At 37.4% G+C, this 24,562-nt stretch overlaps 1 protein-coding gene and 1 non-coding gene across 3 annotated transcripts; one reads left to right on the plus strand and one right to left on the minus strand.

Annotated features, from left to right (window-relative positions):
• On the minus strand, window positions 1-23,937 carry OGA (O-GlcNAcase). Of its 2 annotated transcripts, XM_031461639.2 has the most exons (16): window positions 23,251-23,913; window positions 20,101-20,152; window positions 19,564-19,661; window positions 17,879-18,009; window positions 16,326-16,497; window positions 15,272-15,370; window positions 14,266-14,550; window positions 12,400-12,558; window positions 11,119-11,732; window positions 10,552-10,726; window positions 7,325-7,410; window positions 6,241-6,345; window positions 5,524-5,609; window positions 5,047-5,239; window positions 3,400-3,559; window positions 1-2,138 (listed from the first exon to the last, which is right to left on the minus strand). In XM_031461639.2, exons 1-16 carry the CDS (start codon window positions 23,447-23,449, stop codon window positions 2,002-2,004), a joined length of 2,751 nt encoding a protein of 916 aa, XP_031317499.1. In that variant the 5' UTR covers window positions 23,450-23,913; the 3' UTR covers window positions 1-2,001. The 2 variants fall into 2 exon arrangements, 1 of the variants encoding a protein (XP_031317499.1); XR_010381977.1 differs by lacking the exons at window positions 1-2,138; window positions 3,400-3,559; window positions 5,047-5,239; window positions 7,325-7,410 and having other exon boundaries at window positions 23,251-23,937.
• TRNAP-AGG (transfer RNA proline (anticodon AGG)) lies at window positions 16,986-17,058 on the plus strand. Its single transcript has one exon. It is a non-coding gene; the product is annotated as a tRNA-Pro (tRNA).
• Window positions 23,938-24,562: the final 625 nt, after the last annotated feature.

A 24,562-nucleotide genomic window follows, 5' to 3' on the forward strand; every position in this document is an offset into this window, starting at 1 on the left:
TTCACTTCAAGTTTTATTTTGCCTCTTGCAATGGTCTTCAGATAGTTTTACAGTTCGTTTTCTACAGGAACTGAGCTGTGATCTAATAAACAATCAATGAAATGTCATCCCAATCTTAATAAATATTCATAACCATAGAGAAGACAGCATAGCACTTTACGATCCTAGAGGCCTGGAAATCTGTTTCATAGTTAGCTCTGTGACCAGAAGACCAGCCAAACTGATAATTAAAAGCCAAGATAAAGCCACAAGCAAACTTGCTAAAAATCCTGATTCCATAAGAGGTTGACCATGAAATTCTCCAGATAAAATGCTAGAAATTGTCCACTCATGTACAAAATGTACTTAGAGAAAACCAAATGACATTAAGCCATTTTAAACAGTATCTTGCGAAGATCTTCCCTTCACCTAAGTCCTTGAAAATGCCAGCTAGGTTCCAGTTGTCCAACATACCATACATATCCTGCTATCAGTTAAAGATTTCTAAACTGAATATAAAGAGGTCTTCCTTCACCTCACCCATTCAATGCACATTCACAGGCCTTGGTTCAAAGTCACCTGGTAGCACTGGGTACTGCTTTAAAAGACTCTCTTCAAAACCCGTACGGATGGAAATCTAGGAAGGAAAATGTTTCAAGTTTCCTTTTCCTTGATGCTCCCCTCTCAGCTCAAAGTTAAAACAGCTGATACAAAACTGCAGGGAAGCAAGATAACAATATACTGTTAGGAATCTGGAGAAGTCAGCCAGCCATGATTAAAAAAATGAATCCTGCAGAGATTACCTACTAGTCTCAAGCTCAGAACCCTTAAAAACACCAAATCTAAATTAAAATAAAGCTTTCAGTAACTGTGGTTAAAGACAAAAAGTTAACTGTAAGTCATTGGTTAAAGTGTGCTCATTCTTTTAAAAAATTAGATACAAACATGCAAGAACTAAAGACTGATTTAATAAAACCAGTAGTAACAGGTCTTGAAATTAAAGGACATCTGACCTGAGGGCAAATGAGATCAATCAGTCCCTGAACCCTACTTGCCAGATGTCTAAACTAACATTTCACATGCTGACCTGCATTGAGGTTAATTTCCAGAAGTGACTGTACTTTCCAACAGATTGAGTCCTATGGAAGTTAGGCTCTCGTACCCAAAGTGGTCATGGCCTAGCCCTAGGTGGGAGGCACTTCAAAAGTAATAAAACTTCTTAAAAAAACGAAGACAAAAGTAAAGAAAATCCACCTTCCACTGATTTAACATTATTCAAAGTGCCATCCTGAACCACACCCTTTCATTTTCAAAAGGAAAATTACAAAAACAGTAAACACAAAGGATAGTCAGGTTACAGCTAGTTTATATACAAAAATTTTTTTACAAGTTTGTCACTTTTAGGCTTTTGCCACAAACAACTGCACATTTGTCCCTACAAAGCACAACATGCCTGAACCAATGGTCACTACAAAGACAATTGGCCATGGCTTTACAAAAAGCAGAAAAACTGCCCAAATTGAAATCGTTTATTCAGCTTAAACTATGCCATAACCATCCCACTTGGAATCTCCACCCTGAAGCCTCTGAAACCAAATCTTTCTCATCTTTGCCATGACCCCGAGAATGAGATACATTTCATTCAATAAGCCAAGGAGGATGACAAATGATTTTGATTACTCTTAGGTGAGAAATGCAACCATACTGGATGCAAAAAACAGTGCTGACTACATTTATTGAAGAACCCTTCCCTAAAGCCCATGTAAGAGGTCTTGGCACCTAACACAAGACCCAATAAGGAGGCCCAGATCTCTTTCACACAGGATTTGCAGCAATACTATCTTCTTCCAACCAGTGAGTAGTCTCAAAGTACGATGGGTGAGTTTTATATAGTCTTCTTTGTTTCCAATCCCCATCAGCTGATTTGTTGCCGCTCCAGAGGCCGAACTGTACGAAGACCCCAACCACCACACACCAGGTGAAGTTAAGAGACTTTCCGACAGTTCATAGTGCCAACAAATGTCACAGGCTCCGACCAAGTATAACCACATCCTTTGGAAATCCTTCCATTTTTGCAATTTCAAAACAGCCTAACTTGCTGTAAAATTCCAAAATTCTTTTATCATCCGGTCTCACTTCACAGAAAGCCCCTCGGGAGCCTAGGAAAAAAAATATTCAAAATGTGAATGTCAATTATGAATGTGAAGTATATCAATAATTATGAATATGAAGAATTATGAATATAAATTATGATTAATCTTTAATATATTCCAAATAGATCATAGTAGGAGCTTATCTATATCAGCCCCTAAATTTCATATAATTTTTAAATTCATATTAAAAGTTAATGAATATTAATATTCATCAATAATGGATGCTGCAGTGATAACTATCTTAAAATGATGGATATGTTAACTAGCTTGAATATGGTGATTATTTCACAATATATTGCAAGTCACCAAATTGTATATCTTAAATAAATACAATTCTTAACTATAAGATATATTGCCCCTCACCCCCAAAATTTTTTTCAATGGTGAGTAAAACTTTCCCAGAAAGAAAATCTTTTGACAGAGAGGTTGTAAGAAACCTCAAGACAAAAGATAACTGTTTAATATAATAAAACATACCTTTGAGGAGCCCACAGGGCAGAGCCTATTCCAGCCTGTCACAAGCCAATATAACCAGAATGTGTTGTATGTTAAGACATACCTCATACATCTGCATGATTCAGTTCTAGGCAAAACACTAAGAATAATGCTTTCTTCAGAGTTGTTTAAATTGTCCCACAAAGGGACACCACTGAATCAGATATAAAGACACAGAAAGTGCATTCTCATGTATCAACAACAGTCTAACGAATGCTCAACAAGCTGCCCATTTTTGTATTGCCCAAGGCTAAAAATAAGGCTTTTGTTTGTTTTATTTTACATTTTTAAAAGATTGTTTTAAAAAAAAAAAAGATGCAACAGGACACTGTATGTTGCCTCTAAAGCCTAAAACATTATCTGGCCCTTTACAGAAAGTTTCCATACCACTAATGTATAGCAAAGTATTTTTGAAGGTTTAGATAGCAAACTCAAAAAAAAAAAAAAAAATCGGTGATTCTGCATTCCGAAATGAAGTCTCCCCCCGAGGTTCATTTAATTTTCAACTATCATTTATGAGTATCCTGGCAAAACAAACACAACCTCATGTGTTCACTTCTCTTTCAACTGGGGCTCAAAGTAAGCATTCATAGTGTAAAAGAGCAGTATTTTTCAATGACTAATACACATGCAATTCTTGCACCACTAATTCTGAAGGCAAACCATAAACGGTGGGGAAAGGAATGTAAATTCACTTCTTTCTTTTTATCCTAAAATACAGTCCTGTCCCCACCTAGCCCAAACACGGGCAACTCCACAAATATGTACTCACCATTAGCCTTCAGTGAAGAAAGGAGACAAGCCATCATGCTTTTGGCTACGCTTGGGTCAGTTACTTTTTTGTGAATATCCATCTTTATCAGAGAAGGGAAGTTGGCAAGGAAAGTTTCTGGCAACACTTCCTGCTCTTCATGGAAACTCAACATTATTTTCTGTAAAAATGAGGAATACTCTTTTTGACTTTCAGTAGCTATTCATTATGAATCTATATCCCAACTACAGAACTCAGTAACAGGAAAAGGAAAGTAACATTCAAGAACTCTCCTGGTAATATAAAATTACCACATGTAGAATTAGTTTATAATTCTAGCTGGAGCGTTCACTTTTTAAAAGTTTGTCTAAATGTAATGTGGTATACTGAATTGGATCCTGGAATGGAAAAACTGGTAAGTACAGTGAGGTGTTTATAGTAATGAACCAAAGTAGGTTTCTGAGAGTAGGATAAATGTAGAAAGTAGGTGAGGGGTATACTGGAACTCTATTATCTTTGTAACTTCTGTACATCTACTATTATTCAAAATAAAAGTTTTTTAAAAGCCTGTATTGCTTGCACAAAAATGTGACATGTACTTTAACACTACTGAACTGTACACTAAAAAATGGTTAAAGGAAGGGGGAGGGGCAAGATGGAGGTGGAGGATTAAGAGGTACAAATTATCAGGTATAAAATAAGCTAGAAGGATGTATTGTACAACATGGAGAATATAGCCAACATTTTAGTAACTATAAATCAAGTATTAAACTTTAAAAATTGTGACTCACTATATTCTATACCTATAAATGAAATATTGTACATCAGCTATACTTCAATTTAAAAAGAAGATTGTAAAGTACATAAATAAAGTTTAAAAATGGTTGAAAGTAAATTTCATACTGTGTATACTTTACCACAATTTTTACAAAACAATTTGTAATAAACACGAGTCATTCTTCATATGTTTCTGTGCTGAAAACTGTCAGATATGGAAAAGCAACACATCAACAGCTTAATCACCAGCATTCTGCAGTCTGTGTCAATGAATCCCAAGTAAGGGAGGCCACTCCAAACCAGCCCCTTATTACATAGCCATCCGGCCAGGGGCAAAAGGTGAAAAATAGTAATAAACTATAGAGAGAATCTGAGTACACTGGTGTGGGGGAGAGGGGTAGAGGATTTTAGAAAAGGGGAAGAGAAGCAATATGGAAGAAAAAAGTTGTCACAAATATATTATCTATGAGTATTCACTAAGCATAAAAATTATCCTCAAGAAAAAACTTCATTTAAAGTTCATCCCTATTATTTTTTAATTACAATGAGAAATGCATTACTGAGAAAATAAGTTAGCTTCATTAGTAAGCAAATGAGAAATTTCGGGTGCCCTGAGAACCCAAAGAAGAGACTATAGCATCCTTAAGTTTGGTGCTTCAAAACAGGGAGGGAAAAAGAAAGTTCTTTAACTGTCTATATTGTGCTTTTACTTCAGGAAGTATTACAACACTTCCAACTCAAAAACTGTAGGGAAGTTACATGCTAATAAGAATAAGCCCTAAGAATCCTTTTCTGTAAGAAAGCAGAGATTTTAAGATATATCTACTCCCTTTATTTTAGTAAATACTTAAAAAAAAATTACCAGTGTGTAATTCTAAATCTGTGAATTACCTCAGCCTCAGAGAGTTCTTTGTCACCATTTGGCTTGGTATACTTCTCCTGCATGAAGGGAATCCAGGAAATTTTACATTTTTTAATGAAGGGAGTCACATCTACAGTGCCCAGGGCATAACCACATATGCCATCTTCATCTTCTAGGACAAAACAGTAATCCAGGCTGAGGGAAAGCAACCCTCCTACTAACCTGCTCAGAAAAAAAAGAGGCCAGAGTGAGTGAAGTTACTAATGTTAACACTTTAGAATTCAGTGATATAAGACCCAATACACTCAAATGACAACCTGTGGAAACTATATTTGATGGAAATACAAACTAGAAATACACACGTATGAATACTCAAATTTTATTAAACTAAAGTAGAACTTCTAAAAAACTATTTCCAGTCATCACCTCCCCTCAACCTGATAAATATGGCTATGAAATGTTTATTCCCAGGTCCAATAAGTCCAAATACTTCATTCATCACATACTTGTCTCCAATAAGGTCAGGCTGACTTTGAAAAGGTAAACCCACTCCATCGTCATACATTTCTCTGCAAATCTTGTACACGGAAGCCTGAAAATATAATCCAGTTAAGCAATGCCTCAAGAAACAGAACTTAACAATATGACACTCATAAGTCAGACTGGACTTCTAGAAGAGGGAGTAACAAAACGTCTGGCTTGTCATAAATACCATCTCTGCTTCAGTCGTATTTGTGAAGCTAGTAGAAAACAGCATGATTATAGTAAACAGAGAACTGCTTTGCAGGGGATAGTTTTAGGCAGTAAGTAGTGTATTCAAAATCCAGCGAACTATAAGGTAGAGTCTCTCTCACTTTTCTATATGTCCAAAATGTTTTAAACAGGCTCGCTTTTTTCTATAACTGATTATCAACAGCCTGTAGGTATTTTACAGATGAAAATTGCAGAAAACTAATATACTGGAGAAAATCAGCCAAGGACAACATATCATTCAGACATACTATTTAGTAATTCCAACTCTGAATACATTTCATCTGATTTTTTAAAGGATTTAGCACAAGATGTTATGAGTCTAAACTCCTTAGCTTCTTCCTTAAACATCCTGGAGGTTCAGTGTTTTAATTAACTTTCTCCATCTAAAGTTCATATTTTAAGACACAAAACTGATTCTTTTAACAAAGGAAAGTAATAAGTGTTCACCAAGTTGGCAGGTAGACAATTACCTCATCTTTAGGAAAATATGGTCTGATAGTATAAACTTTGGAGGTAGGAGTCAGTGGGGGTGGTTGAAAAAAGAGGTCATTTGCCCCATCAATTGGCAGCAAACGCTGTGGGAAGAAAAAAAAGGGAGATGAATTAGTGCTGGGAAGATATCTATTTCTTAGTGTGCACTGCAGATTACCAACTTAACATTAACTGGCTACTGCAGGCAGACCTAAAGAAGAGGGATGCACTATGCTTTACTAACATAAACACTTCTTTGCTGGGGGAGTGGGGTGCTTCTGAATAGAAATTATCCAAACTGAGTTACATAGCTTTAGTGGCATATTACTGGGGATTTAAATTTACAGTATAAAAAACCCAAAAAACAAAACAAACAAAAAAAAAACTATTCCAATTATGACAAATCTATTTTTTAAACCAATCTCATATAGACCATCTTTCTACTAAAAGATGGCAGAACAGAATGTCAGGAGGAGAGGTTTGGTCTGAAGAGGGTTATCTGTCCAGGAGACGCTTTATCCCCAAAGCAATGCGCTTCAGTTTGCTGTGCGCAGCAGAGCACCTGTTGGGGGGAGAAAAGTAGAGCACCTGAAAAGTCCATGAACAAATTCCAACACCAAAATAACCTTATATTTTGTTCAAATTTTCATTAACGGACTGTTCTTTCAAGTACGAGTTTTATCTATAATTTAATTGGGAAAATATCCAAAAGTCCTTTTACCATACACTTGCATAATTACTCATCCTTTTTTTTGCTCATGGAGTTTCCACTGGCAGACAAGCATGCGCGCATTGTGCATTGCGGGCGCAGATTAAAATGCTGTGCGACCTGCAAAGAAACAATGTGAAGTGTATACCTAGAGCCGCTGCGCTTCGCAGGCGCGGGGGGAATTGGCAGCATCTCCTTCAGAAATTACTGTGAAAGAGGAGGAAAATTTGATTTAAAATCCAGCTATGTAACTAAATTGAATTTGGGACTAGAAAGCCTTCGGCAGACCAATCCTTCCAGCCATCTGATGCGCAACATAAGGTTTCTCATAAAACAAAGAAAATGTCAATTCAGTTGTGAATTCATATTGATACCTGGAACTCTCCTGCTAGACCACCTCTAAAGGCCCAGGGTTCTTGGTCTCCAATTAAGAACTGTGCTGAAGAATGACTACGACACCCTGTTGAGATCAGATCCAAGCGGAGAACGTTACGAGAAAGGGGATTTCCTGGGGTCTCAAACGTCCAACAAACTAACAAACACTTTGTGGAAATAGCTAACAATAATAATCCAGGGTTTCAGAACAAGGCTGTGATAATAATTTTTTAAAATTTGTAATGGAATTTCAATACTGATATTCCTTCCTCTAATTAATGAATAATCACTGTTAAGAATTCTACCCTTTCTTACATTATTGAAACTTTGTCTGGATCAAGTTTATATATTACCTAGATACAACTATAAAAATCAAGGCAGCTGCTTGTTCTGCAGCAAAATTACAGTAACCATAGAGTGAAATGAATGAGATAGATGAGATATTTTATTATCACAGCCCACGAAGGAATTAAACCTGTCTGAAGTCACATTTTACATTTTGAGAAAGGGTACAGGAAAGGAAAAAAGGGAAGGAGGGTTAATCTTGTCAGAAAACTAAGATCAGCAGAATAAATAAAAGAAATTGCTATAATTTGACAATGAAACGAAATGAGTACTTTTTTTTTCCTGACAAGGATAATCCAAATTCAGACCTGGCTAGTAATAATACCAGTCTGACAGATTCTAAACACTAAGGAGAGCTGACTGATGCTTTCCTCTGTCCAGAGCTAAAACATACTTTTCTTAAAAGTATGACCGTATCTGGCTCCTCTGATGGACCATTACAGTCTCTGCAGTGCAGAGCTCACACACGGAATGTCAGGCTTTGAGGTCCAGAAGTCAGTATTTAAGGTCACCACTTAACCAACTCCATAGGCAATAAAGGAAGCTAATAATACAATAATTAAAAGCAAATTATTGGGAGGCCAAATCAAAATCACCTGCCCAGTCTTCTGACAAGATAAAGCAGCGCAAATAGTTCTTTTCCATTTGAAGACAGCATTCTACCTCCTGTTCAAGTTAACAGTCTCATCAGTACAATATATAGTGTGCTAGTCAGACAGTCCCAAAGCAAACCAAATTTTTTGTTGACAATTCAGGCCCATTAAGAGGTTATATCCAGGGTTGTCATTTTTTAGGGGTAGGGGTACTTTAAAAATATATAATTTAATATTTGTAAAATAAATATGAAATAGGGTCAAAATTTAGGCTAGGAAGAGAATCTTCCCCATTCCATAGCTCAGTGTAAATGTACACTGCAGGTAAAAACTATACCTCTCAAACTTTTAAGATCAGCCAATTTCCCCTACCCCCTACTTTGAGACTACAACGTAACTAGCACTTCCAACTATTACAATAAAAAGCTGCATGTACGAAGAGCTGTGTAAATGAAAACATGGTTAATGCCTCAGTCGCTGCGCAAACGTGACTTCAGTTCATGCCTACTGCCCTTAACTCTACCTGAACTACCTCACAGAACCTTTCAACTTAAACTAATTTATCATGACGCGCTGTGAACATCTGCCGCTGTCCATCCAATAGTAGTAGACACTTGTGCTGAGGATTCTCCCATCTGTACACAATGGGGAAGAAGATAATAGAAGTCGTTAGTAATCAAAAGTACTGCATAGCCACATTCTTTAAAGGACTGAATGCCAGCTGGACTGGAGAGAGGAGGAAAACAAAGGATTCTAATCAGTAACTCCCTGAAATTATTATAGAACCATGAAAATACTCTCATTGAGCTACTGTAAAGCTCTGTGGTTGCCAAGATGATTATTTAAAACTTCTAAAATGCTCTGACCTTGAGATTGTACAACAGCCACATACAATTTGGGAAAGCTGCCCCCCTAATTGCACAGTACAGAGGTAAAGCTTGAGAGGAAAATGAAGCAATACTGTATATAACCAAGAACTTTTAATAATTCTTGAATTAAAAGCTGAGTATTAATTGTTTTAAGCAATACTTTCTCAAGCTCAATAATCCAGATTACAGGTTGGAAATTTAAGATTTCAATTTATAACCCCCTAGCCAAAGCCTAGAAAGCAAATGCCATCATCCAACAATCAATATAGAAGTCTTTCCTGCGCCTAAGGGCACTTATCCATCACAGAGAAGAGGTATCTTGGAGTCTTTTAACAAGAAGAGAGCAAAATTCTCTCTTCTACTTGTTATGTTATATACATAGCAACTCAAAGTTCTTTATTTTCACATTAACAGAGACTACTTTTAGCTGCTAATTAGTTGTACCACAGGAAAAATTTTTTTATTGAGTCCAAAAGTATACAAGCAGAAAGTGAGAAATCTCTTTGCAACTATTCCTGAGTTACTCTAAGCTCATGTTTCACACTTCTATTTCACAACTAAGACTATGTAACCCATCATATTATTTGTGACTACTATGAAAACTATGACATGTCAGTTAGCCTTGCTGCCTGCTGTGTGCTATGTGTCTAAGTCCATTACATATTCCTTATAGCTGGATTGAAAACCTGGAAATGAAATGAAATCCCTGGAGGAACTTGGCCATGCTGGTGCTTTTTACAAAGTTTGAGAATTAAAAAAAAAAAAACAACAACAAAAAGAACCAGTTTTCAAAAGAGACATACTGAAGTCCATTTAATGAAGCAGAGAGTTTTTAGGGGACTGTAATTTCTATCCCCTGCTAAAACCAATTACGTGGTTGAGGGATAAAGAAAAAATCATGTGAAATAATACCAAGTAGCACCAGAATAGCCTACCACTAAAGCTCGCATGCGCACAGGGCTGGGAGGATGGCTTCCTCTTTCCAGGCCCCTTAGGGTCATTTCAGCAATTGTTCTGTTAAACACAGCATTATCATCATCAAGACACAGCAAGCAGCAGAGAGCTTACAGAGTCACAATTCATAGTGTCTAATCTCCAAATCACATAAATGTGGTATACAGGGTTCCATCCAGGAAGCATTCAGTCAGAGCAAGTTAAAGTCAGTACTTTCTAACACATTTTCAAGATACTTATGCTGAATTAGCCCAAGGGAGAAAAATCAATGTGCCAGATATACACTGAGGCTTGCACCTCAAGTCTGCAAAAATGGCTACACCTTTGAAAGAAATTTAGGTAAAGAGTTTAAACAGTTGGAAATTTGCCAATTACCTAAATGTTTTTCTCCCTGTGGGATAATCTTTTTTTTTTTTTTAGGGGACAATATATCTGAGGAGAAGAGATTATTCCTGTTGCACCTACCTAACCACTGTACAAAAGACTTCACCATAGACATTATACTCTTGATATCCCAAACATAGGAGTACATGTCATAAAGGATTGTCCTGTTGGCACAATTGGAGAGCCGAGTGAACATTCCCATCACTAGTCCGCACATCTCTTCAAACTTGGCTGCTCGTGACCGCCATTCTTCAATCTATTGAGGATTAATAAAAACACTCAAAAAATTGAAAGCTTAACAAAATAATCTAAAACAGTTACAAACAAAGCTGTTTGTTATCAGGTACCTGCAAATTTATTCTAAATATTAAAGACTCACTGGGTTAAACTCTTCAAGACAAACAATAAAAGTCTGTCTCTCCCCAAACTGACAAATACTCCTAAAATAATAAACTTTGACTTTTCTTCATTCCTAACTACTATAAGGTCAAACTATGGAACTGTATGTACCAAATTCAGCAGAGTTCACATCTACTTTACAGAACACATTCTAAGATGTGGTCAATTCTCACTCATTTAAGACCCCTCTATATCATCAGCACAGGGACCCATTCAGGCTAAAGCAGCAGGTAAATTAAGCATACTCACTTTTTCAGAGTCTTTTCCTTTGCAATTGACGCTAACAACACTGCTATTCGCTCGAAGCCACTGGAACTCCCTTAACATCTGTGCTCCTTTGGGTCCATGTTCATAAGGAAGGTAGAATAGGTCAGCAAGTAATTGTAAATCCTCCAAAGTCACCGGTTCTGCAGTGTACAAAGGCTTTTCATTTGGACCAGGCACAAACTGCTCCTTGTTTGTCTGTTCATCAGTCTGCATAGGGGCAATATCACTAATGCAATCTTCCTGCATAGACATCTCTGGGGATTTTGATTCAGCTATGCTCTCTTTATCAGTGTCCATTGGTTTCAATTCCTCTGCCATCTTAGCTTCGACAATTTCTGTTAGTATTTGATTGTCATTCTTGTGGTCTGTTTCTTCCTGTTTTTCCACTACCATGTCCATGGGTTCCTCATCTGGCTGTTTCTTTTCTTCTTCCTTGGTCAGAGCTGTAGGCTCACCACTCAAGGCTGCTCCTTGGCTCATAATGGGCTCCTGGTAAACTGTTGTAACTACAGTTGTGGCATTTAAAGAAGGTGCTGCAACTAGAGGAGTCCCATCAACTACACTTGCTTTAGATCCACTGTGTGCAACTTGCCTACCTACAAAAACAAATTGCCAGAAAATCAGAATTAGAAACAGAACAAATTAGATCTGGTGAAATGTTTTCCTCTTAGCATATCTGTAATTATGAATCTGAACTTGAGATTCCCAATAATTTGAGCCATGAGAAAAGCACAACTTTTTCTAAACCATCAAGGAGGTGGGCAAGGAAAGAGAAGTGGGGAAAAAGATGATAAAAATGTCAACATCTATTATTTTCTTCTCTTTTGAAGATCTGTATTTAAACAACTATTTCAGGGGGAGGGTACAGCTCAGTGGTAGAGTACATGCTTAGCATTCATGAGGTCCTGGGTTCAAACCCCAGTACCTCCATTAAAAAATAAATAAACCTAATTACCTTCCCCCACAAAATAAAAATAAAACAGTTGTTTAGTAAACATTAAAATATATTTTTTTAAAAATTGAAGTAAGTAAAAATTAAAAAATAAAAACAACTATTTCAAAAAAGCCATTTTAAAAACAAATTAGCTTTCCATCAAGATGAAAGCTATTTAAGACCAAAAGTAAGATTTTTAAAACCTTATTTTCTAAATTCTTGAATTTCATTTTGCTTGGTGGGCCTATAAGAAGACATCATAAATGTTCTTTTGCTCTATGTCTCAAACAATATGATCCAACTCCCTTACAAAGAATGGCCAAACTCACTGCTGTACTGATGAGGTACGCCAAACTCCTGCAGCCATTCTGTTAAAGCTAACTTTAGAGCCATCTGTGGACTATAGAGTACATCAGTTTCAATATCTTCATCACTGCCTTCATTTTCTAACTTTATCTGGATGGATACTGTACTGTCTTCACTGTCAGCTGCAAAAAAGAGAAAGAACACAAAAACAGTTTTGATTACAAAAGCCTCCAGACAAGTGAGGGGGACAAACGCAAATCACTAATTGCTACAGTAAAACGAGAGAAGCAAAGAACTGGAAAAAGAATAAACCTTAAGCATAACAATGCAAACACAAACAAGACCCTTCACCGAACCACTTTACCGAGAACAGTCAACTAAATGCATTTATTGCTAAACGTAAAATTCCAATTCAAATAAAAAACACTAATTTTAGAATCACTGGAAAAGGCATTTAAATGTCCACTGAGTACCGATTAGTGGGAATGCAAGGCTAAAGGCACCATGCTTTTCATGAAGAAAACATTCCCCACCCTTCAGGGGCTTATAACTTAAAACGCAAATAATTATGAAAATGGGCAAATAAATGCACTGAGGGGAGAAGAGAAAATTGACAAGAGAGCCCACATATGAACAGAGATAAAAAGCATATAATTTAGCACTGAATCAGGAGAATGGTAGGGAAAAGTCTAAACTCTCTTTTCCTTGGTATTCAAAACCCACTATTTTTAGCTTTCCTTATTTTCCTGCACATGACCCAGTCTGACCAATGTCTACCAATCCTTAATATGCTTCATGCTCTGCCTTAAAAGAGGGAGATGCTAACAGCCATGTGTACAGAAGGGATTGAGATTATATCCCTAATTTTGTATTTTTTATTGGGGAGAAGGGAGTGACAATGACTGAACCTTGAAGGAAGGCATTAATTCAATAAACAGAATTGGAAGTAGGGGTACAGAACTAAGAAATAACACAACTTTCAACTACATACTCCCAAGCATCAAAATGTGACATTTCAATACCTCCAAATGGGCCAAAATTCAGATAACTTCAAATTTTCAGTGTCCAGTGTTTTCATCTCTAGCTTACCAAACCTTTAAAGCCCAGCCGACTTTACCTATACTTTGACCCAGTTTAAGTTCTCCTCCTCTATGAAAATCATTTCTTACCACTTTTGCTTAGCAGAAGTAATCACTCCCTCCCCTTCTAAGTTCCTTCAGCACTTATCATACTATATATAGTACAGTAGCCTATCTGCTTTATCTAATACCAGACTAAATTCTTCCAAAGTAGGGACTATTTTATTCTTTGCATCCTTAGTGCCTGGGAAGACACACTTGCCACAAAATACGTGTTTAAATGTTAATAAACAACTAATCAGCATTCTCTTACTTGGAACTCAATTAGGAATTTTTCACAAATGAAAGTCAGTAAGCCAATGTCTAAAATGAGAATATGTTCCATAAATGTATGCTGAATCTAAATGATACGTTAAGTAACTGAGACAAGAACATCTAGCCATCTAAAATATACCATTTAGCAAAATCACCCGAAAACACAAATTCAATCAGAATTATTCTAGGGAAAAAAAAAAGGAACACTAAAAGGCTACCTTGTCTAATTACTCAGACTTCAAAGGCTAAGTCACATTTTAAAAAACAAAGAACTGAGGCCAAGAGATTTTTAGTAACTTGTCCAAAGCCACTCAGCCCTTCTTTCTATCACATAAATCTCATCCATAGGACTAAACATTTCCTTTAAAAACAAAATAAAACAAAACAAAACATAAACCTCTTAAATCTTGATGACACAGGAATACGTATACTTGCCAATGGTTGTAGTTAACCACAATTCTCCTCCCAAGGTCAAGAACTAAATCATCTACTCACTCATTACGACATCTTTTCTCACTCCATTCATGTTTGATTTGTACCAAGTGGCAAGGGTATGGATAGCAACATAGTTGGCTTCAAATTCACAATTTGGATTAGTCAGGACTCCTTTTAACCGTGGGATGAGTTCTGTGGATCTTCCTTTGTATGGGCCCAGAAATAGTCTCTTCTGGTCATAATCATTAGCATGAATGTTATCCCAGATTACCGGAGCTCTCTTAATAATCTTAGAAACCTCTTCAATGGACTCTACTGGAATTTCTTTAGATACAACTTTGGGACCTAGAAATAATGACCACCATTTATTAAAATACTCTCATACATGATTCTTCAAAATATACTGCATATAATTTGGTATGTATTTCCTTGTTACATGTATAATTTCTAAAATTTTTTTCTTTTTAAAATAACACAGCAATACGTCTTTTTACTAGGTTTTATCCCCCACCCCCATCAATAATTCCTCTGATCAGATTCTAAGAAATAGAATTAGTAGTTAAAAGGTATGAATATTTAAAGTTTGGGCAAGTTTCCTCAAACTGATACATCAATAAGAAACAAATTTTCATGTAAACAACTTTTTTCCATTATAATACAGTGTATCTTCAATTAGACAAATCTCAGTTAACCTAAACTCTGGGGTTTCTGCCCTTCATTCTCAGAATAAAAGCTAATACAGTTCATTGATTACTATTGATCTAGCATTACAGATTTCATTTTGTAAAATAAAACACTACCCTAGTGCTGTGATCAATGCCTGTTAGCCCAGATCCCTACAGATCAATAATTTACCAGTAAAACTGATAACTCAGATTCACTGCAAAATCCTCAAAGGTGTTTTTTAATACTAAGTGAAGAATCTATACTTTATAAAAGAAAGAGAATAGCAAAATGTTCTAGCTAAGGCTCAGCTTTAAAAAAAAAGTATCCAATTAACCAGAACAACAAATTTTTCTAGGTCCTAGTTAATTATAAGTTTTGCTGTATAAATCTTAAGACTCACCTGTCCAAAGCACCTCAATTCCAGGTAGCAGCTTTTCACCCACAGTCCTTAAGTAAGGAGACTGAGACACATTTGGATAACAGAAAGTGCCACAATATTCTGAATGTAGGGGAAAAATTAAAGAACGCAACATTATGCCCCTGGCTATTAGTCTCAACTACAACTAATTATAATTTGTAGTGCATTAAGTAATCCCCAAGTATAATCTTATTAAACATTATCTGAGTACTCATGTAGCATGAGACCACTGAGATAAAGTTCATGGCTCACAATACTCTAAGACAGACATACACACAGTTAAATTCGGTCTAAAATTTCTTAGAACTAACTTATTTAACTATTCCTGAGCAAGAAGTCAAGTTTAAGGAAATTTTCCTACAGGCTGAATTTTGAGAGGCAAAAAAGAGACAGAATATTTTCAAGGGAAGGAACCAAGGAGGGAAGAGGAGGGGATAAAGGGATAGGGGGAAAAATTATTAAGCTTTCTATGCTGACTATGGGAAGTTAAGAGCCCAGATGGGAGTGGGAGGAGTGAAAAGGGATACAGATATGCAAGGGCAGAAAAAAGGAACAAGTAGGAGGAAATGAGGAGTGACTATGTTAAAAGCAATGTAAATTTGCTTTTTCTAGTTTTCATTTCGATAATACTATCCTTCCTTTAACTCTGAAAATGTAATGTTAATATGCTTTCAGTACTAAAAAATACATAAAATCTTTGGCCTATTCAGCTGTCATTTGTTAGTCTCTAAAGTTCCCCCAATTTAAGATCTTGAGAAATGTCTTCTAGAAAAAGAATTCCTACCTTTATACACCAAAGGGAGAGGGAACAACACAATAAAGCCCATAAATGGTCCTTTGAAAGTTAAATATTTCAAAAAGACTATTTAATACAGATTGTTAATATATTACATAATATACATAATTATATAATGTATTTGTTTATAAAATATATATTTTGTATGTTATATGTATATAAATTATATTATAAAATTATGTTAAATTTATATAAATATAATATATATACATTTAAATATAAGGCTATTATATACAATACCTGTGGGACAGAAGAGGAACGTTTCTGGCTCTCCTAGATACTGATAAATTTCATTTGTGATGGAGACCTGGGCATGCGCAAAAGAACTGAATACCTCTTTGTCAGCTGCACACATATTATGGTCAATATCATCAAAAAGCAAAGCAAATGACCTGCACCCAAACTGAGAAACCTAGGAAATGAAAAAAAAAAAAGATGCTTTACCATCTTAAAGAGTAAGAAATACAGGATTCAAAATATATTAAAATATACACTTAATAGTTACACTTGAAAGTCAAATATTTCCCTTAGTAGAATGTTAAGCGCCAAACCACTGCTTTTACATTTTCTATGTTAAACAGCTAGACAGTTTGGGGACCCATTTTTTCATTTGGGTTTGAATGCAATACACCAACATATTCCAACAAAGCTTCTATAATGTGGCCTAACCGTCCACTTCTTTCATTTCTGATTAATATAAAAACCAAACAGAAAAAACCAAAAACATGAACAATATGTAACCTAAGACATGAAAAACCCAAGTCGCCTGTTCTAGTCAAGATTCACTGATCCTTGGGGGGTGGTTATTGCTCAGTGGGTATTAGCATGCATGAGGTCTTGGGATCAATCCCCAGTACCTCCATAAAAAAAAAAAATTTCACTGATCCTAATTTCTTAGGGGGAGGGAATAGCTCAGTGGTAAAGCACGTGCTTAGGATGCACAAAGTCCTGGGTTCAACCCCCAGTTCCTCCACTGAATAAATAAATAAAACCCAATTACATCCCTTCTAAAAAGCAGTCCCATCTAATTAATTTCTTTGCACATAAATCTAAGTCATCAATCATAAAGATCAACACAGAATATGATCTAATACAGAAATAACCTCTTAAAAGTTTATTCATAGAAATTTAACAACTTTAAAATTTTTACCATTTTAATGCCACCAATAATATAAACCTTTGCCTAAATATATATACCAGCAAAACTTCTTCACCAAAAAAGATGTGCAGCTCTTATGTTAAGTAGAATTTAGATTAAATCAAGTTCTCCAACAGTTTACATGTTTACCTAGTTTACCTTCTCATCTTGGGAAACCAGCCAACCATTAACATACTGAATTTCATCTCTTGTTCATGTAACTGAGGGAATTCTGTTTCTATAACCTCACTCAGAAATTCAGCCAAGCACCCAAAAGTATACAGTTTCTTGAAATGTGACTCTGGACCACTTATCTCAGAATCACCTGGAATCTGAGGTAAGTCTCCACCCCAAGTCTGTGTAAGAATCTCTGGGAATGGAGCCTATGAACATTCTTTTAAGCATCACTTCTATGCATTCTTTAAAGGCAGTTCTTATGCAAACTGAAGTTTGAGAAGCAATAGTACTTCCAGTAAAGCTCTTTTCACTCATTTTAGAAAATATTCCTCTATCAAAAGGGGTAAAGTAAAAACTTTGTATAGAAACAAAGAAGTACTATGAATTTGGTTTCCTTTTAACATCATAGAACCAAATCAGAAATTTTCAGTTTCAAGAACTGATTCAGAGAAAAACAACAAAGAATTAAGGAAATTACCTGATCCAGTTTGCGTTTCAAGGTAGATACTTCCTTGGGGTTAGAAAAGGTAATATCCAATCCAGGTGAGATAGCATAGATGAACTCTATCTCATATTCCCGTGCAGCAGAGATGAGAGTCATAAGTTGCTCTAAAGAAGAGTCCATGATTTTAGAAAGCAGTACAGAAAACTAAAAGAACCTTCATCTTTCAACCAAAGAGGTTATTTTCTGCAATGCTCAATGTCAAGAAAAATAAAGTCCTTTAAATTTTACAAAATTGTCAGGTTCATTGTGACAACAGGTGATACAAAATGACACAAACCTGATGTAATCTAATGCCATCCTAACTTCAATAAAAGCATTCTCTTCCTTTCATTGCCACTTCTCAATAAATTTGAATTAAGCATCAATTCTCTTACTGCATATAAACCATTTTTATTTTCTATAGTATCTGAGAGGTATGTTTTTTGTTTTTGCAGTCTCTTAACAACTGAAATTCCTAAATAAATAAATCTACATCTACTTTATAACTTGGAAAAGAAAAATGTGTTCTTAAGAATGAGGGTTAAGTGATGGCCTTAACAATCTTGACCCCCTCATCTTTGTAACCACAGGAAAAATTTTCATCACAGTTTAAAGTTTTTAAAATGTGCCAGTTATCCTAAGTAAACTGAAATACTATTCCATACCACAGGATGTATCTTTAAATAACTTTCAGTGGTATCTCAAGATAAGTCATTTGACTATATTTTGATCATATTAAATTTCACTACCAGCTTTACCAGAAAATAATCAAGTTGAAGACACACTTAAATTATATAGAGTAGTAAACAGCAACACTAGATGCAGATGGGATAAGTTTGAATTGCTTCTTCATAATTTCAGAAAACTTTCTGCCTTCAGTGCCTTGGCTGGGCTTTAACCAAGTATCTTGCTAGCTACATGTGTATACCATTTAATTTTAGATATGAAAATGTTCCCCCGTTCACTCAAGTTCCCAAAGAAAAGCACCACTTGGTTAATTTACTTATCTTACTTATGAATTTTATGTAACTAACTCAACATAAGAACACAAGTAGCAAGGATAGTTTCGGATGGCTTTTCAATTCAGTACAAGCCTGCACTAGGGTGAGGTCCTTCTTTATTTTAAATAAAGACAGGATCAGTAATAGTAATCAAGTGGTCAAGACCAAGCCCTTCTTGAGCCTGAAGCAAAGCATCAGTAATTCTGATCTCATTTTCACTTAAAACTTTGGTACTTTATTCTTAAATTATTTGCATTACTTCTGATTTTTAAAATGCATAATGAAATATTATTTACCTTAATTGCTGATTTTTTGGGATTCCCTTAAACTTTGCATCCAAGGCAGGCACCTCAGTTGCCTTGCCCTAGCTAGGCCTAAGCATGCTTCAGCACCTCTCTGTACAGTGGCCCACTGTTTAGTCCACTGGCAGAAGTTAAAAACTACAATTTATGACGACAGAACAGGCAGAGTCAGACTGGCATACCCATGAATCACACCATGGCTGCTCACTCTTAGCACCATTATTTCAATCTGCACTAACACAAAGAATTACCAGATAGAACAAAAGAATACTACCTACAAAGTGAAAATGAAATACTTAATTCTCACACAACTACATTTAAAATACAGCTGTCTTCTTCACATACTCTAAATTTATGGATTAAAAAGAAAAATTACCAGCTTCTTCCACTGAATACATCTCTCGCCAAAACATCCTATGTTTGTAGTCATCTTTTGGAGCATACAAATATGTATTTAGTTCCCATTTCTGGAGCCTTAAGAGGAAAGAAAATTACATATGTATAAAGAGACAACATGTAAACGCTGTAAATCTCCATTTTTTTTCCCTTTTCTTGGAGAAGCCCCATCTCTTAAAAAGTTAACATTCTGAGGCAGTCGCTTTTAACCTTTTTGTAACCCAGTGGAATTGTAAAAAAATTAAACTTTATATGGAAAGTCAACATATTAAACAGTCTTAAATAAAAACACAACAGCTCTGGGTGAAGGCAGGTAAACCCCAAAACCTATCCAGCTTTCCCAGGCAAGTTTGAGAACCACTAGCTTAGGTGAAGAAGAGGTAAAAGACCAAGGTAAAAATAAGTTCTGCAACTGAGAAATAATCAAACTGCACCTGCCCTATTTGGTGTTAGTATTTCTTCAAACAAAATGAAATGTTAATGGTTTAAGACTCTCCTTCACATAATAAAAAATTACCTTCTAAAGAGTTCTTTTCTCTGTTCCATAACCCATGGTCTTCCATAAAATCCTAAATTCAAAGTAAGAATGAAATTGTAAGAATGTGATGAACTGTCTACCAAGAAAAGCAGGTTATAATACATACAATGCCATTTTGTAAAAAAATTATGTACAATACACCAAAATCTGAAGGATGTTTAGAAAAACATGAAGGTGTTTTGGGGTGATATTATAAGTGACTTTTTATTCCCTTTTGCTTAGGCAAATTTTCTGATTTTTCAGGGGGGAGGGTATAGCTCAGTGGTAGATCACGTGCTTATTAGCATGCAAGAGGTCCTGGGTTCAATCCCCCGTATCGCCATTAAAACAAACAAACAAAAATCAGCACACACAAAAAAAGCAACAGGTGAAATTAAAAAAAAAAAAGTTGAATGCAGCTCTTCCACATGAAACAAATTTTGAATTTCTATCATGAACACTTATTACTTATGTGATAAAGTCATCTAAAAACAGCTAAACATCATCATCTCTTTTCACTACCAACAAAGACCAAACATATTTAAATCTAACCGTTAAAAAGATTATCTCAATCTTACCGGGGCGGGAGTCATCCAAAACTGCTAAAAATAACAATTACTACCTAGGGGGAGAGTTAAACTGCTTTTAGAAGGGAAAGAGGAGATAAACAAGGTAGGAAAAAAATCAGGAACAGAATTAGAAAAGAACTTCATTGATGTAATTTTATGATTACTTTTTTTTTTTAGGTTCCTGATGTAATAAAAGGGACCGCCCAAAAACTGCCTTAAACTACGCTCACAACAAATTCAACATTGGAACTGGCCCAAACAGGAAACTCTCAAGCAATCTCAATTCCAGAGCACATGTTTGAACAACTGAAAATTCAAGAATGTGACTTGCTCCAGAATGTCCCAGATGGGGAGAAAACACTAGTAATGCACACTGCAGGAAACAAAGCTGCTGACTGATGACTTAAGTAGTGGCATAAGTAACAAACTGGTATTTGGAGCTGCCTCATGTGCTAATCACACCTTAAAGTTTGTCTAACCTTTATTTTCCACCTTTCTCAGTTTAATCTGCAAGAGATAAGGACAGTCTCTTAGGAATACCAAGAAGATGGTTAAAACTGGGTTTTGAACACAAAATGCTCCTCACACACACAGTCTAAAAGACTAACTTAAAACCCAAATTTCCGAAGGATAATAAGCTCCTATCTCCAGATAGAATGGTTACTCTGCACCACAAACAAGGACTATGATAGACCAGAGAAAAAGTCATTACATACTCACATGAAACTGTAGCACTTTGTCTTGACAATGCAATGGTTATTCACTTAGAGGTGATTTAAAATAATAGATGAATTTTATAAAACTCCTTACAGCTTTCCTACAACACTTAGCATTTTTCTCTTAAAGGAGTAGGCATTAAACACTCCTTTAGAACTGATTCAACATTTTAAAAAAAGTTTTCAAGCGTCTAACTTTAACATTTTAATCTTCAGAAACCCTGATTTTGATCTGAGAGTTAGGTTCATCGGTTTAGTTAATCGGCACCATAGAGAGGAAGCAGTGCTGTTACACACGAGTTAAAACCAACAAAGGTTCCTGAAGGGAAGAAAGAAAAACAAAACAAAACAAAAAAATATGAGGTGCTCAGTCACCAAGAAAATATACTAGGGAATGGGAAGGAGGAGACACAACAGATAACAATTCTAAATAGACTGTTCCCTTTTAATACTATTCCGAAAAACAAACCAACTGATCTAAACCACAACTAGTTCTTCCTCCATCTTTACTGTAGATGTAATAGTTTCCTTAGACTCACTGTAGTCTAGCTCTAAAATTTCTATATCCCCCAGCACTCCTCCGCCCTCCACTCCAAGATCTCAGATGACAAAATACAGATTCTAGCCCAATAAATACATCAATGTAAAGTCAAACAAAGCAATCTTGTTTTCAGAAACACTGACTCCAAATACATAGGTAATTTTCCATTCTGTTTTCCCAAAATTCTGCAATACAGTTAACTTTGCTGAACCATTTCATTCCTTACTGTAGCTGCAAATTAAATCTGTTCTCTCCTACAATTAAACTTTATCTGAGATACCATAACCACCACCCATCTTTCAAATGAATACTCCACATACGCTTAAGCTCTCAACCAAGAACACAATCCTCCTTTCCTTTTCCACATCTTAATAAAGACCAATTTTTTTAAAGTGTTACTCCTATGGACACCATTACATACAGAAGAGAACTAGTAAAGTAGACAGACAGGAAACCCTGGGTCAGTCAAAATATTAAGTTCAAATACATGCTGTACTCTAGGAAAGAGCAATAGTGTAACCGATTCATGCTTCCAGAGAACGAAAAGCTTCCAGAGAATTAAAGATCCATTACATTCATAAACTGTGATACAATCTTTCGGTCATTTTCCCCAACCATCAAAAAAGTCCATCATTACTTTTAAATGGAAATGAAAAGGGAGGTGAGAAGGGCATTTTTAAACCTCTTCAGTCACAAAACTGAAATTCCGTATCTCAGATACTATTAAAGTAAAAGCTTCATCCTTCAGAAGCAAAGCACAGCAGCTGGCCAAGGGTAATTTTCTAGGCTGCAAAAGAATCCTCAAAGGGTAGGGGATGGGACTGGCCGGCAAAAAACAAACAAAAAACCCTCTAAGCAAAGAGGATGTGTCAAACTACAGGCTGACTATGCTCCTCTTCACTCCAGGAGTCCAACTAGCACACCTACACGGGCTATCTTTTTCGAAAGGGTAGGGAACAGCAGCACTATACACGTCTTTCCATCAGAACACAAACCCCCTAGATAGTAAGATCCCAAGGCACAAAGATGTGTAACTTAGCCTAAGAGTAGGCTGCTTACCACTGCCTCCTTTGGAGCATGCCTGGCTCCAAGCCCAAGACGGGTGGGGTCAGGCTTGTTAATAGCCACAGGGGAATTCGACGCCGTTTAAGAACTCGAGAAGGCTTGCTTGCCCTCCGTCTCGCCCCTCACCTCGTTTCAGCAGGATCAAATTTCAGACCCAAGGGAATAACCTCTTTTTAGAGCCCCGCAAAGCACCGCCGCCACCCGCCTCACGGTGAAAGAAAGTGTTGGTACTGTGTGGAGCGGGAGGGAGGACGCTCACCTTCCACCACGCCACATAGGAACCTCCGAGCCCCTCCTGCCGCCCCGGCCACCGCTGCTCCCCCGGCCCCGGATGGGTTGTCTTCTCCGGGGGCCGGAGCTGCCGGCGGCTCCAACGATGCCCCCGCGGAGGCGGCAGGGTTGGAGTTGAGCTCGCTCTCCCGCTCCTCCAGCGCCGCCTGGCTCTCTTTCTGCACCATCCTCCTGACGCCGGCCGCCGCCACCTCTGCAGGTCCTCCTCGGCCTCCGTCCGTTGGGCTGCAGGCCCGGAGCCCTAGAGAGGGCCTCGGCTCCAAGCGCGCCCCCCTCTTATTCCTTCCCCTCCCCCTCTGCCCTTCCCCCTCCCTCTCCGCAGGGACCCGAATGCCCGGATGAGAAGGGCGGCGGCACCGGCGCGAGCCCTTTGTCAGCCGCTGCCTCAGCCTAAGCTGCGGATCCGGAAATCCAAGCGGAGAGCGAGGCCGCGATCTCTCCTTGCCTAGAGGTAGATGGCCAAGGCGCCTTTTTTCGTTCTCAGTCGGCCTCTGCTGCCCTTCCAATAATCCTAGTTCTTCCGCTGCCTTCACTCGAAGCCCCTAGATCTCTGCCACTGCCTCTACCGCCCGCTTCCTGTTTATCCGCACTGCGCCTGCGCCGGAGACCGGCTTAGACCGGTCCCCTCAGCCCGGCTCCCCCTCCTTCTTTTGGGCCAGCCTATTTAGCTTCATTCGGTAGGGGGAAGTAGAAGAGAAGAGACTCAAAAAGCGGAAGGTAATGAAGGCAGTGGAATGTACCATTTATGTTCTCCACCCTCCAGAACGAGCCAGGCGCCCTGGAACGGACCATTACCCGACCTGAGAAAGGGGAGTATGGGAGGAGGCCGCAGCCAGTTGGGGCAATAGGGATAAGGGCGGGGGGTCGTTTGCAGGGGGGGGGAGGGTGAAAAGGAGAGGCGTTTACTCTCTCAATGCGCAGGCGCGGAAACGAAGCCTCTAGTTCTTAAAGCGATAGGAAGAAACTGACCTACTTTCTATTGAGATCCTTCTGATAGGTTGGTTCATTACATTAGCCTGACCCAAGCTTGGTTCTGGCAAGACAAACACTCCAAGAAGCTCAGCTCACCCCTCTGCCTGGAAACATTTCCCTCCACCTCCAGCTTGGCGCTAATAACCCCTTTAAAAAAATCAATCATTCGTTCATTCCTTCATTCAGCGGACACCTGTTAAGCTTGCCTCATGCTGGCCTCTTGGGCCACTATGAGCTCACAGGTTAGGGATGCTGACAAGCGAGTACACACAGAGTCTCCCCACTGCGTACCTAAGTATTGTGAGAGC

The sequence above is a fragment of the Camelus dromedarius genome, chromosome 8, assembly GCF_036321535.1.
Source record: "Camelus dromedarius isolate mCamDro1 chromosome 8, mCamDro1.pat, whole genome shotgun sequence".
Taxonomy (NCBI): domain Eukaryota; kingdom Metazoa; phylum Chordata; class Mammalia; order Artiodactyla; family Camelidae; genus Camelus; species Camelus dromedarius.

Coding starts and splice junctions, on each gene's coding strand:
- OGA (XM_031461639.2), bottom strand. CDS start 23,449: ATGGTGCAGAAAGAGAGCCAGGCGGCGCTGGAGGAGCGGGAGAGCGAG. Junction 15,371..16,325: donor GTTCCTCTTCTGTCCCACAG/GTATTGTATATA, acceptor CCCTACATTCAG/AATATTGTGGCACTTTCTGT. Junction 3,560..5,046: donor AAGAACTCTCTGAGGCTGAG/GTAATTCACAGA, acceptor TCATTTTTACAG/AAAATAATGTTGAGTTTCCA.